We start from the raw sequence: 16001 nt of genomic DNA, 5'->3' as shown, positions 1-16001 counted from the left end.
ATCAACAGCGCAGGTAGGGCTGGCTGCACGCAGCAATCATTGAAATCAGCAGGCGGCACAAATGTTACGCACTGCCTGCATCGCAACCAACGGGCACGGGTTAATCGCGCACTGTTTGCAAGGGGTTAATCAATTTATGCCCTCCTCCCTTCCGAGTCTGGTTTACTGTGCCTCTTCCCTTCCCACTGCCCAAACTTTAAAGGGGCTAAGTAAGTGCAAGTTGTTGTTTGCTTTAAAAAACAAACCTATGTTAGAATAAACATGAAATGTTAAGAGGTAGAAAGCTGTAAGTCCTTGCCTGTTAATATTACACTCAGAAATAGGTGGTTGGGGATGCAATGCAGAATAAGCTTTCGTACAAAAATGGGACTATTTAATCTTTGTGAAAAAATCTTATCGATCTATTATTTTACACTTTTATTCCTGCACACATCATTTTGCACAGTCCTCCTTCAGCCAGGAAGATTAGAATCATCATGGAGGATGAGAAATGTAGGCTGTTGATTACTGGCTGAAAGGATACATTGTTCTGGATGGTAAAAATTAACATGTTGCTTTTCATTTCTCACCTCTCCGCAAACAGGTCCACAAAGCAGCCAGGCTAAAATCTGGCTAAACTTGTCAGGCGATTGGGTGGGGCATTCAAATACCAAACAAGACTGCCCCTCTGATTGAGCGTTCAGTATTATACTGGTACAGCTAACAAGCTGTATGATAGAAAATAATTTTAATTTGAATATCCTTATGAATTCTGTATGTAGTGGGTGTCACTGCCACAAAGATGCATTACTGACCCCAGCTGATTTTCCACTCGGAGGGTCATTTGGCTTTTCATTGTGGGTTCTTTGGCTTCTGCTGGGCAATTTGCCTTTGGGGGGAGTGGGGGGTCAGAGATTGGCTGCAGAAAGCAGCTATTTTCTACCATTTTTAAAATTGCATTTGTGATCGATTGCTTTGTCTTTTTGGCCATTTAAATCTTAAAGAGCCCTTCATTGCCCATAGTTACACTGGGCATCAGGAATGAACAGGCAGCCCTTGAATCAGGTGTTGCTATGGTGATAACGGCAGGGAATACGTCACTTCTGATGGGAAATGCTACATGTGGCAGGGATATGCAGAATGCTGACAGAGCAGCTGACTAACAATTTTTTGCTGCACTTCACTGATTATGTGCCTTTCTAGCATACTTCTAGTAGAAAATGTAGAAACATAGAAAATAGGAGCAGGAGTAGGCCATTCGGCCCTTCGAGCCTGCTCCGCCATTCAGTATGATCATGGCTGATCCTCTATCTCAATACCATATTCCCGCGCTCTCCCCATACCCCTTGATGCCTTTTGTATCTAGAAATCTATCTAGCTCCTTCTTAAATATATTCAGTGACTTGGCCTCCACAGCCTTCTGTGGTAGAGAATTCCACAGGTTCACCACCCTCTGAGTGAAGACATTTCTCTTCATCTCAGTCCTAAATGTCCTACCCCGTATCCTGAGACTATGACCCCTCGTTCTGGACCCATCAGCCAGGGGAAACATCCTCCCTGCATCCAGTCTGTCTAGCCCTGTCAGAATTTTATATGTTTCAATGAGGACCCCTCTCATTCTCATAAACTCAAGTGAATACAGGCCGAGTCGACCCAATCTCTCCTCATATGACAGTCCTGCCGTTCCAGGAATCAGTCTGGTGAACCTTCGCTGCACTCCCTCTATGGCAAGTATATCCTTTCTTAGGTAAGGAGACCAAAACTGCACACAACACTCCAGTTGTGGTGTCACCAAGGCCCTGTATAACTGCAAGGAGTCTTACAACACCAGGTTATAGTCTATAACCTGGTGTTGTAAGACTCCTTACATTTGTCCACCCCAGTCCATCACCGGCATCTCCACATCCTGTATAACTGCAGAAAGACATCCTTGCTCCTATGTAGGCTAGTATCTCTTCCAGGAAGTTTATTACTCAAGTACTAACTGTATGCACCATGCAACTTCTTCCATCCTTTAACATACAATTGCATTAAAAATTCAGTCCACTTAAATTTTGGAGTGGAGTACCAATTTAACTATAAAGCATATGGTTTATGAACATTGCAATAATCATTTATGTACTGGTGCATGATCTAATTTCAAAGCACATAAGGCGCTACTTTTCTTTTTGCAATTAATTGGAGAATATTCATAATGCAATTAAAAATGGGAAAAGTAATAAGTTGATATATGTTTTTGGGTTTTAAGTATCACTGACCATTCCAGTAAGCACTCCTTAAGTGTCCTGTAGACTGTAGTATATTTTCACCTGTCCAATACATAGGTAAATTATAGCAAAATCCAAGGATTGAGTAAAGAACCATTACCACAGTACGCTGGCCTACTGGATTGTATCGGGTAACGCCATCTGATTGTCCTTGTCTTCAATGGCCGAATTGAATATACACTCTTTCAGACTGAGACTCAGGCAATCAACCGACTGACAATTTATTTCGCTTAAAACAGGTAGATTAATAGTACTTAGTGCAAAACAATGTATTTCTAAACTTTGTTATCCTTCATGATACATAGTTTTAGATACGATGTGGAGATGCGGTGATGGACTGGGGTGGACAAATGTACGGAGTCGTACAACACCACGTTATAGTCCAACAGTCCTCCAAAAGCTTGTGGATTTGAAATCACAAGCTTTCGGAGCTTTGCTCCTTCGTCAGGTGTATAGTTTCACCTGAACCAGCTTTCAACATAACTAGATCCTTGAAAACAGTTGCTTTAGTTCTATGTGGTGCAATGCAACCACAGAGTGAAATTAGCTCACCTCAGCTGGCTGTAGTCAGACTCACTGGGCGTCTGGAAGCCCCAAATAAATTCACAGTTGGAAGCTTCTAGCCCCAGGCTGTTTATCAATGTAACTACAAAGATGTGGAGATGCCGGTGATGGACTGGGGTTGACAATTGTAAACAATTTTACAACACCAAGTTATAGTCCAACAATTTTATTTTAAAATCCACAAGCTTTCGGAGGCTTCCTCCTTCCTCAGGTGAATGTGGAAATTCACCTGAGGAAGGAGGAAGCCTCCGAAAGCTTGTGGATTTTAAAATAAAATTGTTGGACTATAACTTGGTGTTGTAAAATTGTTTATAACTATAAAGAGGCATTGGTTTTGCCCACACCTCCACCCCAGACACAGGTGTCAATCAAAGCCACCAAGCCTAGGATGTCAATCACCTAGGATAGTTGAGTTGAATGGGTTAGCTTGCTTCCCTGATCTGTGCTAAATACTTTGAATTTACACACAAAGGCTGATAATTGACTCACTGTCCAGCTATTAAAGGCACAACCCATTGGCTCCACATTTAATTGCAATTGGCATATTAAAACCATCTTTTGTTTCAACATGAATCAGCCACAGACATTGCAGCCATGCCTTCAGCAACCTAGGCCCTAAACTCTGGAATTCCCTCCCTGCACCACTCTGCCTCTCCACCTCCCTTTCGTCCTTTAAGACTCTCCTTAAAACCCACCTCTTTGACCAAGTTTTTTAGTTAACCCTTTAAATATCTCCCTCTTCAGCTTGGTGTTAATTTTTGTATGATTACGCTCCTGTGAAGCGCCTTGGGATGTTTTTCTACATTAAAAGCGCTATATGAAAGCAAGTTGCTGCTTGGCTAATACATAAATGCTGTCCATCGAAATCCATTCAGGCAACAATCAGACCATGTATACCAGGGATCTCCAAAACTATGCATGTCCATACTGTAACTCTGTAGGGGCGATTCTAACTCCCTCCGCACAGCAGTTATGGGGCTGTAGTGCGGTTAAAATCGAGGGGATCGACTTATCCCTTTCCTGGTCCACCACCACTTTAGCACAAGCCTTTCGCTGGGTCTCGCACAGACCTGCCCGATTCAAGCAGATACCTCTTTAATCTATGCAAATTGGGGTCCAATGAAGCACCAAGGACCCCAATACAGTTTAGAGGCCTAATGGACAGAGTGTGCATTCAGTAAAACCTGGTAGTCAAGAGGAAGACCCCCAAAAAGGTACCTTTTAAAATAATTTTTGTGGGGCTAGGAGGAGCAGGGATGCTCTTTTGGGTCCCATAAGAGTAATGCGGGCGTCTGCCGCCCCGGGCTCCCCCTGTCGATCGCCCCCACTCCCGGACCGACCTTTTTGCCAGCCAATGCAGCACGATATTGTGCCAGCGCGAAGCCAACGGGCTGCAGTGCGATGCCCATTTGGGGTTTTCAGCTCGCCGGTGGCATGTTAATGAGGCCTGGCCCTCGAAACAGCTCGGGCCTCCTGCCGGCAGGTGACCAGCGTGCTTCACTGGCCCGCCACATGAAGCTTAAAATCTACCCCTGTGTGCTAACTGTTATTAGTAATAAGGAATTCAGATCAGTGATCTACCGAATAGGCATCCCCAGGTTGCTTGGCGGAGAACAGGAATCAAAGATTGGGGTGTTGGAATGCTAGCAGCGGCCCTCAGTTAAGTCTCTCTAAAGTGGACCGGGAAGAGAGGGCAGGCGACCATTTCTGGAGGCTGGTGGTGGCCGGGAGGGGATGGGTTGTGGCGATTGGAAAGGGTGGGTAGTGGGCAGAGGCCGGGCTCGGGGGATGAGGGCAGCGGCAGCGATCCGGGGAGGGGTAGCTGAAGTGATCGGGGTGCGGGGTCGAGGTCGTTTTGGGGGCAGGGAAGCGGTAGTCAGCAGCGGCCCGAGTGGTTTGAATTCTCCCGATTCCACATTCAGGTAAGTATTGTTTGCGGCCTGCAGTGGTCCCTTTAGACCTGGTTTTCCTGAACGCAGCCGGCCTGCCGTTGTGCCCCTTATTGCAGAGGGGGCTTCAAATAGGCATTATGCACCTTATTTGAAAATTGCTTGGGGTCTAACACCTGTTTCAGGCTTGAGTCCTGGACACTGATTTTTTTGTTTAGCCTACAACCAATATTGTGGGTGACTTCCAGCTCATAACGGGTGCTGGGCAGCTGAATTTCTAGGCCAATAATTCCTTAGACTGCTTGGGGAGGGTGTTCTCGTACAGTCCACATAACGTGTGAAAAATCATTGTCGTCTGCTGCATCGCACTTCAGAGAAGGATGGGCATGTAGCAGCTGGAAGATATGGAGGCAAATGGGGTAGCAGGTCCACATGAAGAGTGAGAGGAAGAAGAGGAAGGAAGAGATGAAGGGTCATATTCAGGCAGGGAGAGTGGCCTGAAACTTGCATAAGCAACACCTGCTCCCACCAACCATGTTTCATCATCCTCTGATATCCCACACGGTGGAGGCTCCACAGTTAGCGCATTCTCTGCACTTATGCTGTTGCCCACCATACTTAAAGCCTTCCCTCCCTCCCAAGCAGCATTGAAATAGCCTGTAAGTGACAAAACTTGTATCAAAATAAGCTTTTTTTATGTTATTTGTTCATGGGATGTGGGCGTCGCTGGCAAGGCCAGCATTTATTGTCCGTTGCTTGGTGAAGGAATCTGAGCTGCAGTCATTTTTTTAAAAAAAATCTGTTTATGTACTGTCACTGGATTTAAAGGAACTGTCACCAACCTAAAACTGGAGAAAATATTTAATTCCTGTCAGTGTGCTCAATCTACATCTTAAACAGTGCTGGAATTCTCCCCGAGTAGGAACAAGCAACAATGGTGACAGGTAGAGGTGGAGTTTTGTGAGTTTTCTAGATGTTTATGGCTGCGAACCTTTCTTTAGGTGCAGGGGCCTCAGATGTCCATGCAACAGCTGGAGGCACGTGCAATAATACGGTGGCTATCAGCGGCTTGCCTGGACATCTGAGACCACTTGCTGAATCCTTTGAGGGGTGTGGCCATCTTGAGGGGATGCCACCTCATTAGATCCTTCTGCAGTAATAATTCTCTTCAGTGTGATTTCATTTGTCATCATTTGCATCTGTAAGTGACTATTTACAGATGTTGCACTCTGCTCCCCGCAACCTCCTCCCCAACACCAAATTTTCTTCCCTTTTCTCTCCTTGTCTCTTGAAGGTGGTAACTCATGTTACTGCACAGTTCCATAAGCATCAGCAGACCGCTAGTGCCTTGCCTGAGTGGCCATCCTGTGTTTGGAGCTAGATAGTTTCAGAAGGCTAGTTCATTGTAGAGAGTTGTACAGTCAAGGCTAATCATGTCATCTTTCGATGTCTAAAATTGCACAGTTCCAATCATTGCCCATTGGATAGATTTCAGCACTGGGAATCCTGGTTCACTTTGTTTCTCCCCCCCTCTATAGTTCAAAGGCACTGAGGCCAACCCAGCTGAAAGACAACTCGGCATAGACTGGGCATTATTGTCAGCATAAGCTGCGGCTCTTTTGTGATACACCAAGCAGGAGATGCTGTTGATGAATGCCAATATGTCAAGGCATTTCCAAACCCCACCAAAATTCTCAGTTTAAAAAAAGATTGTCAGCAGAATCCTGAGCCAAGAGTTGCTCGATGATCAATCCTCTTTTTTTACTATAATCACGCTGCACATGATGGGATGACCTTATCAAATACACGGTCTTCACAGTATTTTCAGTTCCAAGCCAATGCATCATCAGTTTTAAAAGATAACAATGCATAATGCACCACAGACATATACATTGCCCTGTTCTTTTCCCCTCCAATTGGCAGTGTGCGAAACCCTATGCTGACACTAACACAGGAAATAGAACAGCAATATTCTATTTGACAATGCTTGAAATAAAGCATGATGTGGAGATGCCGGTGATGGACTGGGGTTGACAATTGTAAACAATTTTACAACACCAAGTTATAGTCCAGCAATTTTATTTAAATAAAATTGCTGGACTATAACTTGGTGTTGTAAAATTGTTTACAATTGAAATAAAGCACAAATAGTTGCAGCATATCTTTATTTAGAGGCATCAAAATAATGTATAAACTTGCCTCACTCTTACCTTAACTTCAGATAATTGATGCAGAAATCAGGCCCCGAATATTTTAACCCCTGAGCCTCAGTGACATGCTGTCAGTCCACTTCCCGGAAGCAGCTGCCTTCCCATGACCAGCTACCAGCGCTCGGGTAAATGTGGGGAATGGGGATTCGAGAGGAAGAGAAGGGGGTAGTCCGGGGCAGGGGAGGCCTAAACTTTTCTTATGGGGCCCAGAAGAGCACTCCTTGTTCTTGTTCCTCCTGGCATCACAAAGAGAAGTTTAAAAAAAACTTACATGTTCGGTCTGCTTCACCTTTTCAGCAGGTCCCGACTCCCTTCAGCCTGGCGGGAAAGCCACAGCAACTTCCTCGCTCCGTCCTGAGTTAAAATTGCGTTATCGTTATCAAAAAGCGTTTTGAGACGTCCTGAGGTTGTGAAAGGCGCTACATAAAAAATGCACATTCTAAGAAATAAAGTCAATGGAAATAAAAATGGGGAGAGATGTAAACCGGGTTGCCGACTTGCTATCATCTGTTTTACTCTATCGCACAAAGTCAAGATCTACCCCATGTGTGTTAAAACCTAGGATGGAAATCGTACCCAAAAATTGAGATCTTGAAAATATTGAACTTCCAAGGGAGCTGTTTATTTAAATTCTGAGCAGGATTGATTTTGATATCCACACATACATTGACTAAATATTTATTTTTCTCTTATAGAAGTACCCCAAGACTGGTCAGACCATGCTCTTTGGTGGGAACAGAAAAAGTGCTGGCTTCTGAAAACTCACTGGACTCTGGACAAATACGGAATCCAAGCCGACGCTAAATTGTTTTACACGTCACAACACAAGTCATTAAAATTACAGCTGCCTAATATGAAGACAGTAAGGTTAAAAGTTAGTTTCTCTTCTGTGGTCTTCAGGGCAGTCATCGATATCTGCAGGACTCTGAGTAAGTAGAGTATTTTATTTTATATCTTAAATTCCATCGATAAAGAAAAAACATTGGGCCAGAATTTGCTGGAGCAGGGCATCTGAGTTGAGTGAGCAATGTGAGTTAGATTTTTTTCCTCATTCCTTCTGGTCGTATTATTTTTGGGCCTCAAATTGCTGAAAATGCAAATTGATAACGGCGAGGGCAACAGGGCATCTGGGACTTTCTGAATGTTGGGTCCATGGTCTGTCTCCTTAACCAATTAAATTTAAAGATAGACAGAGAAATAGAGTGAACGACAGAAAAGGAAATTTGGTGAATTAGAGTCAAATTAGATACAGAGAGAGAAATAAAGAGAGGGGAAGAAAGATTGGATTAAGAGAAAAAGAAAAAAGAAAGGAAAAGTATGAAAAAAAATGTAAAAATTAAAAGAACCTCTAGGAACAATTGCGGGAGTGAGACGCCACACTTTCAATTGTTCCCTTTCTGGGTCTCCTAGGTTGAGTGCCATGCCAGGTACAGAAATCACGCCATTAAGAGAGTCCTTACACCATGAAATACCAGTCCTAAATATCTGCAGTGAGATTCGTTCGTATTTACGGTGCAAATCTACCAATTTCTTGACACTCAGTGAGGGTGATGACGAGCACCCATTTATGCGATGCTAACAGCGGAGCAGCGCAAAATCATCGAGAAATCACGGTGTAGCTCTTCCTTGCCACAAATTGCTGGGTTTTCATACCTGCTAATAATAGTGGGCGCCAGGAACTCGCCATTATTTTTCCAGCAATTTCTGGGCCATTAGTTGTTAACAATGGTCTCAGTAGGCCCTTTTAAACTGTTTGAAATTTTGCTGAGTGCTATTTTTACCAAATTGTTTATGTAAAATTTTTAAATGTGCATAGCAATTTTACACAAATTTGTGATCCATTGTGCTATAAATGGCACATAGTGAAATATGAACCCCTTGGTTGTGGAATTATGTCGACAGCAAATAATTTTATTCTACATATTGTGTAAAAAAAAAATAGATACAACAGGCCAATAATAAATGCAAAGAATAGCAGTGTAGTACTTTGTTTACCTAGCAATAAGAGATGACGCTTCTCTAAAAAGTTTCAATTTAATGAATAATCCGTGGATAGCAATCTCCAGTTCTATCAGTGTTGACTGCTTTACTCTCCATAGTCAGCAGAAGACCAGTTCCAAAAAAACACACTTTGTGAGTATCCTGCAAGTGTAAATGCTCCACAAGTGGTTTCTTCTACCGAAAATGTGTTCAAAGCTTGTGGAATAACAGTTTAATGGCTCAGCAAAAGCTTAATAAATAGAGCATGCTGTTTGTTCCTAATGGCATGTGCTTTGTGTTCCATAAAGGATTGCCTTATGCACAGTAAGTGTCATTCTGCAGCCAGGTCATATTTTCAGCAGAAAAAAACAATCGTACCTTTCTCGTGATACTCTCATTAGTACTAAAATTCTGATAATTATCTAGTGGCGCCATTTCCCATGTTCGGTTCCAGGAATGCACTGAAGTCATTGAGTGGCCATTTAAAATGGGGACTGCATTTGACGGTGCCGTCAGCCATTTTGGAGTTAGCACTTTTTCCTGTTGCATGAGTCATTCATTCTTTTTTTTTGGCATTGTTTTCATTGCATTTGCCTTTGGTTTTGATTGCAGTCTAGTTTTTGCAGCCTCTGTTTTCCATCTATGTCTTGTTACCAGCTGCAATTCAAGCTGCACAGCCACAATTTTGAAGATGGGTCTCCTGCTGGTTTTACCTCTCTATTTACTTGTTTTGGAGGTTGAAAAGGAAGAACAACATAGGAATAGGAGTCTATCATCATTCTTTAATAAATAATAAGAATATTTTAAATAATACCAAAGAGCCCAAGATAGAAATGGATGGCATTACTTTGTTATTGCCATCTGTGGTCAGGGAAGGAACACAGGAACAGGAGAAGGCCATTCAGCCCCTCGAGCCTGTTCCACCATTCAATTCGATCATAGCTGATGTGTATCTTAACTCCATCTACCCGCCTTGATTCCATAACCCTTAATACCCTTGCCTAACAAAAATCTATCAATCTCAGTTTTGAAATTTTTCAATTGACCCCCAGCCTGAACAACTGTTTTGGGGGAGAGAGTTCCAGATTTCCACTACCCTTTGAATGAAGAAGTCCTTCCTGACATCACTCCTGAACGGCCTAGCTCTAATTTTAAGGTTATACCCCCTTTGTTCTGGACTCTCCCACCTGAGGAAATAGTTTCTCTCTACCCTATCAACTCCTTTAATCATCTTAAACACCTGAATCAGATCACCCCTTCCTTAATCTTCTATACTCAAGGATACTTAAAGTTAAGGTAACAAAAGGGAAGCCCTGAAAATCACATTGAATTTATTTTATTTTATTTATTTCCCTGTTTAATGTATTTTATTTTCTGAACCATTTTCTCCCCATGCTATATGCCGTCGCCGAAAGGGTATAGCAAATGTGCTGCTCCTGAAACTTTTCTGATTGTCATTGTTAAGCTAATTTCTGAGAAGTGTGCAAGAGTATCGGCCCTGGTTGGTTCTTTTGTTGACTGTCCCTTCTTCCAGGTCAGAAAGCACCTAGCTTTCATTTGACATATTCCCTGATCATATGACTGAGATAGGACACTCTCCATGTGGGGAACTTGCGAGCATGAGCGCTACATCCAATTGTACACACGTTGAACTGTTTTTTTTTGGCTTACAAGTTGTAATTTGGGAACTGATCATAAACATGTAAACTAGTGGCTTTTATTCTACTGCTGTTTCATAGATTCTCGGTCAGTCTTAAAGTTACTTCCTGATCACATACCTTTCATGTATAGTAACTAGTAATTTTATAAATTTTTATGAGTTTTGAGTTTACTTAAAACTGCAATCACATTCCTGTTTACAATCCTCACAAGAAAAAAGACAAGTGATAACCTGCACCTAATCAGACTGCTTTGTTGGCAGAAAAGAAAGAATGACAACAATATAGTTCCCATCATGTGTCCTTCAGCTGTCCATTCAAATATGATTTAAACCATTTGTAACAAAGTTTATCATTATTTCTTATAGTATTTACGGAAAGCTAGTAAGAGTACTTTAACAGAACTAACTAAATTATGGGTCATTGTGAATAGATTAGACTCATTCATTTTTTTTTAATCTATCCTGGCATGACACCAAATTCTAGTGATAAGTCTGGAACTAACATGTCTGACTACCACCAGAGAACAAAGTGCCATTTTCTCCTAACTATGCTGCAGGAGCCAGAAACAATGCTGGCAATTAATTGTAATTCACTTCTGCTGGGGCCTGCCTGTGTCTCCAGTCATTTTTGGACTTTGCTCCTGGTTTGTGTGTGTGCGCTGGTTTCTGTTTATTTTTAAAAATTTTCTTTATCTCAATGCGAGTGAATTCACTGCTTAGTGATGGTGTATATCAGGGATAACAAAAAATGATGGTGCTGGGGATAGGAGGAGGGTGATGGTTTTGACTGTAAGGATATTTTTTATTGAAGGCAGGATTTTAATTGATAGGATTTTTATTCGGGGAGGGATAAGATAGTGAATTGATCAGGAGGAAGGAGAATTCCGAGCGAGTGGTTAAAAAAGGGATTGAATCTCAGGAGAATCAGAGCCAGGTGGATGTCCCTTGCAGCTCCCCAAGGCTCCTCGTGGTTCCTGATTCATGGTCCTCCTCTCTCAGCTCCTTCATACGAGTTTCTTCTGGCTTCTTCCTCCAGCTGGACTTCTCTCTCCATGGTCAAATTATGGAGACAGCATCAGGCAGCGATGATATGTGAGTCTTTGGCTGGAGAATAGAGCAGTACACCCCCAGAACGATCAGGGCAATGGAAATGTTGCTTTACGATTCTGATTATATGCTCAACGACGGGCCTAGTTGTAGAATGAGCCTCATTGCCGCGATGTTCAGCTGCGTATTGGTATTCCACAGTGGGGTACTCCTGATCCTTCTAGAGCCGGCCCGTCATAGCAGAGAGATTCTGAAAGACACCAGGAAGTGTGGAATGCCTCATGGTGAAGAAATCACGTGCTGATCCGAGATGTCTCCAATGACCAACATGATTCAATGGTGTTGGCTACAAACTATCTGGGCATTGATGGAATAAAACCCCTGCGATTCATGTACTAAATACATCTTCCTGGAGGAACTCTGAGGGCCACATGGGTTCCATTCACTACTCCCTGCACTCTTAGGAAATTTGCTATGCCAAAAACTCCAAGGGCTCTGTTAATGGGACAAGGGTGAGCTGATGTACTACTTCACCATCTTAAAAATGGCATTTGTGATGGGGTTTTACGCCATACTGGCTAATGCCGCTCAGATTGTCTGCTGCACCCTGAAAGGAGCCAACTACAGAGAAAACCAGGGAAATTGTGTCCTTGATTTCCACAGATGGAGCAGTTTTCTATCTGGGAACATGGCTAAAGGTCTTCATCTAGCTTGTCACAAAGTTTCCATACGATATCTTTGGGGAATCTCCGGCAACGTAGGCATTTCTCGTGAAAACTTTCTCTGCTGCCTATACCGTCATCTGGTGTTTGGGATGAATTGGAGCCCCCCCCCTCCTTCTGTGGTGCCTTCTTTCCCTGTCACCCATCTCAGCTTCTGCCACATCTTCCTAAGTATGCTCAAAAAAGGGAATTCCAAATCATTTTTCTTTCTAATGTGGATTTCCAGAATAAATTAAACAGTCTCCCTTATTACTCGGGGCACTGCTACAGTGTCTCCAGACTGTATCAGATCCAACAAAATGAAATGGAAAGCAGTTTGCTCAACACTAGAAGCCTGTCCCTTTATCACAACTAGCACCTAAGTGCCAGCACAGGAAACAGTGATGCCAGGTTTTTATGGGGTCAGTCTATATCTGATACTATCAGAGGAAATATGTGTGCCAAGACTTCTGACATTCACTTGCGTGTAATTTACATTGCTGCACTCTTCAGCTGCAGTCAAGTGCAGACAGCAGAAAAGCCATAGAGGCAGTTCACATGCAATTCAGGAGCAAAATGGGAGCAAAGGATTAGCACCCATTTTTACTCTGCATTGCACCCTTTTTTGGGCACTTTTTGGGAGCAGGTCAGAAGAAACTCGTCCCTCTGATTTTTGGTTAGCCAGTGGTGAAATGTTTTTCCCCTGCTGCTATAAAGATTGAGGGGGAGAAAGTTGGGAGCGCCCATTTTGGGTGCCCCACCCCACACAGGGTAATTACCCTCCGCACAGTGGTAAGGTCCGAGGAGCCCCAGATATTGGGCCTCGGACTTCATCAGACTGAAGATGGTGCTGCAGGAGGAGGCCGTGTAAGTAAGTGCTGTAACTTCAGACCGCTGCTAGCCATTTTGGGGTCTTAGGAGTCCGCCTGGTACGTGAAAAACAGGGGCTACATCGCCCAGTTTAACCTCCTGAGCATATGTGGCTGTTTTCCTTATGCTAATGTGGATTATGCGTCTTATTTCTCTAATGCTCTTGCAGTGGATTTTGAGTATGTTTCCTGTGATGTTCTGGTGGTGATTTATTTGTTTTTCTTGTGGTGGAATTTGAACCTCCCATGCTGTTCACGTCCACTCTCCAACACACACATCAGATTAAAATCAAACTCTCTCCCACATACCACACATTCACTCCCAATGTCAACTATGCCATTTAAGGAATAGCACACCTTCAGTACATTTCTTGTGCACTGGATATCAACTGCACATTCTTGGTAAATTAACCAACGTACGCTGCATAAGTATTAAATGAATATTTGAACCTCAGCTGAGTAATTTATGAAGTTGTGAGTAACCTGGTCACATTTTGATTCATTGAAACTGAAAACATGTATACTGCAATTTCCTCGGGGATTTTCTCAATCGGCCACTGTAACTTTGGAGGAAGATTGCTGGAAACCCCAGATAGACGTGTAAATGGGGTTTCTGCCAAAGTTATGGTGGCAGCTCGGGTGAATCCCTGAGGAAATTTCTGGCACTAGGATTCTAAGTCTGCAGGCTTGGGGGATGGAATTCCTCCTGGTGATAACTTTACAAAAAAGTTGATTATGTGTACAAAACAGAAACTCTTGCTTTGTACTTCTCCCAACTGAAATTATTTCACCTGCTTGATCGTTAATCCTTTGCTCCGAATTATTAGAAGGAAATTGCCCCTAAAGGCATTGATAAGTTTGCAGAAGCAACACATTATGCACAACTATATGGTTATTTCAACATCGCAGAGTAAATATTGCTACTGGTTTAATATTCTGTTTTTAAGTGGGTATTATCAATGGTGTATATCTGCGCTCTGTGCACTGTACATTTTCTAAAAAAAATTACATTGTAGGAGGGGATTTAGATGTTTAATGATTCAAAATTAATATTTTCTTTTGACATAAATTACCAATGCTGTGTTCAAATGCATGTGTGCCCATTGGCCCAGAAATTTACTACATGTCAGCTGCGAGCGCCAATCGTGCAGCTTACCAGTCCCGGGAAGAAGGAAGATCGGCTCGTTCGGACGCCAGTCGAGGCGGTGAGCAGAGTCCGGGAAGGGAGGGGGAAGCAATTGGGAGTGGCGGCGGCTAGCAATCCGCGAATTTAAGGTGGAGCCAGGAGGAGTACTATTGCTCCTCCCGACTCCAGAAAAACTAAAAAAGACTCCAATGGCCCCAAGCGCCTGAGAATACAGATCGCAGCATGCATGCCGCATACTGAGGTCAGTCACTAACGAATTTTGGAAAGGGGGGGGCCTCAAACAGGCGGTAGGCCCCTTATTTGCATACGCCTATAAAAAGGGTGTGGCGTCAACGAATTTCTAGGCCATTGTGTTTAAACTTTAGAACAAACATATTTTGTCGACGTTTTATAGCAGCTAGTTTTATTTGTGCACACTAGATTCAGTCGTATTTTCAAATATTTTTAGATATTCGTAGGCCAGAGGAACTTTCCCTGTTGAGACCGCAAGATAACATCTTAAAAAAGAAGAGAAAAGAAAAGAACAATAAACATCCAATTAATGAAGATATTTTAGACTTGGACCAGATGCCAGTATCCCCAGGATCAGTAGGTAATATTTTTGTCAGGAAAGCTAACCAACTAAGACATTGTGTAAAAACAATTGGTTTATTTTCACGAGGTGTGTACACACGGGACGATTTCGTCGGTAGTGCAACTGTGCTCCCACAAAAGTTTGTCTCATTTTATCTTCTGTCCACAATGCACCTCCCAAAACCTTCGTTGTAATTGTTATTTTTATTCTGTCTGTTGCACAACCTGCTTCAGATCAAAGTGGACTTTAAGAACTGAATTAGAAACATGTAAAATGTTACCACAAATAACATTTAATTTCTTAATTGTGCAGTATGCTGTAACTAATATTGATAACAGTAAAATCGTTAATAACTTGTCAAATAAATAAAAGGCTTTACTTCAAATTAATTTTCAGCAAAATAGCACTTCTGCATGATCTGTCTGTGATCTGATACCATCCCTCAGCCAACACAGTGATGGACACCATCTCATTTTGTCTGCTTATTCTAGCTTATTGAGGGAGGTGGGACCAGCTGGGTTGGGGGATGAGTGAGCAAGTTTAACTCGTTTTGGAAAAAGACCGAGAAATAAATATGTTTTTTGTAAGGTAAATTTCATTATTTTCACTCACTTTTTGAAGTCTCCCTGGACTGGAGATGTTCCCTGGTCTGAAATTTAAGGGTTGGAGATGCCTCTGACAGTACCAGTCTGGAAAGAGGTAGACTGTACGACTGAGTCTCCGGTTTCCTTCTCGCTGTGAGAAGTGTGTTTTGATAAGGTCCCATACAAGAGGTTAGTGTGCAAAATTAAAGCACATGGGATTGGGGGGAATATACCGGCATGGATTGAGAATTGTTGACAGACAGGAACCAGAGAGTAGGAATAAACGGGTCTTTTTCCGGGTGGCAGGCAGTGACTAGTGGGGTACCGCAGGGATCAGTGCTTGGCCCCCAGCTATTCACAATATATATCAATGATTTGGATGAGGGAACTAAATGTAACATTTCCAAGTTTGCAGACGACACAAAGCTGGGGTGGAATGTGAGCTGTGAAGAGGATGCAAAGACGCTCCAATGTGATTTAGACAAGTTGGGTGAGTGGGCAAGAACATGGCAGATGCAGTGTAATGTGGA

At 42.8% G+C, this 16001-nt stretch overlaps 1 protein-coding gene across 1 annotated transcript in view; it reads left to right on the top strand.

Annotated features, from left to right (window-relative positions):
• Positions 1 to 16001, top strand: part of fermt1 (FERM domain containing kindlin 1) — a 74448-nt gene that overhangs the window by 17567 nt on the left and 40880 nt on the right. Inside the window, exons 3-4 of the mRNA XM_067988400.1 lie at positions 7605 to 7838; positions 14762 to 14905. Coding sequence (XP_067844501.1) covers positions 7605 to 7838; positions 14762 to 14905 — 378 coding nt within the window. The remainder of the gene's footprint in view (positions 1 to 7604; positions 7839 to 14761; positions 14906 to 16001) is intronic.

Source organism: Heptranchias perlo, chromosome 8 (assembly GCF_035084215.1).
Source record: "Heptranchias perlo isolate sHepPer1 chromosome 8, sHepPer1.hap1, whole genome shotgun sequence".
Taxonomy (NCBI): domain Eukaryota; kingdom Metazoa; phylum Chordata; class Chondrichthyes; order Hexanchiformes; family Hexanchidae; genus Heptranchias; species Heptranchias perlo.
Note: the sequence above shows the minus strand (reverse complement) of the source record. Positions and strands in the feature narration are given on the sequence as shown.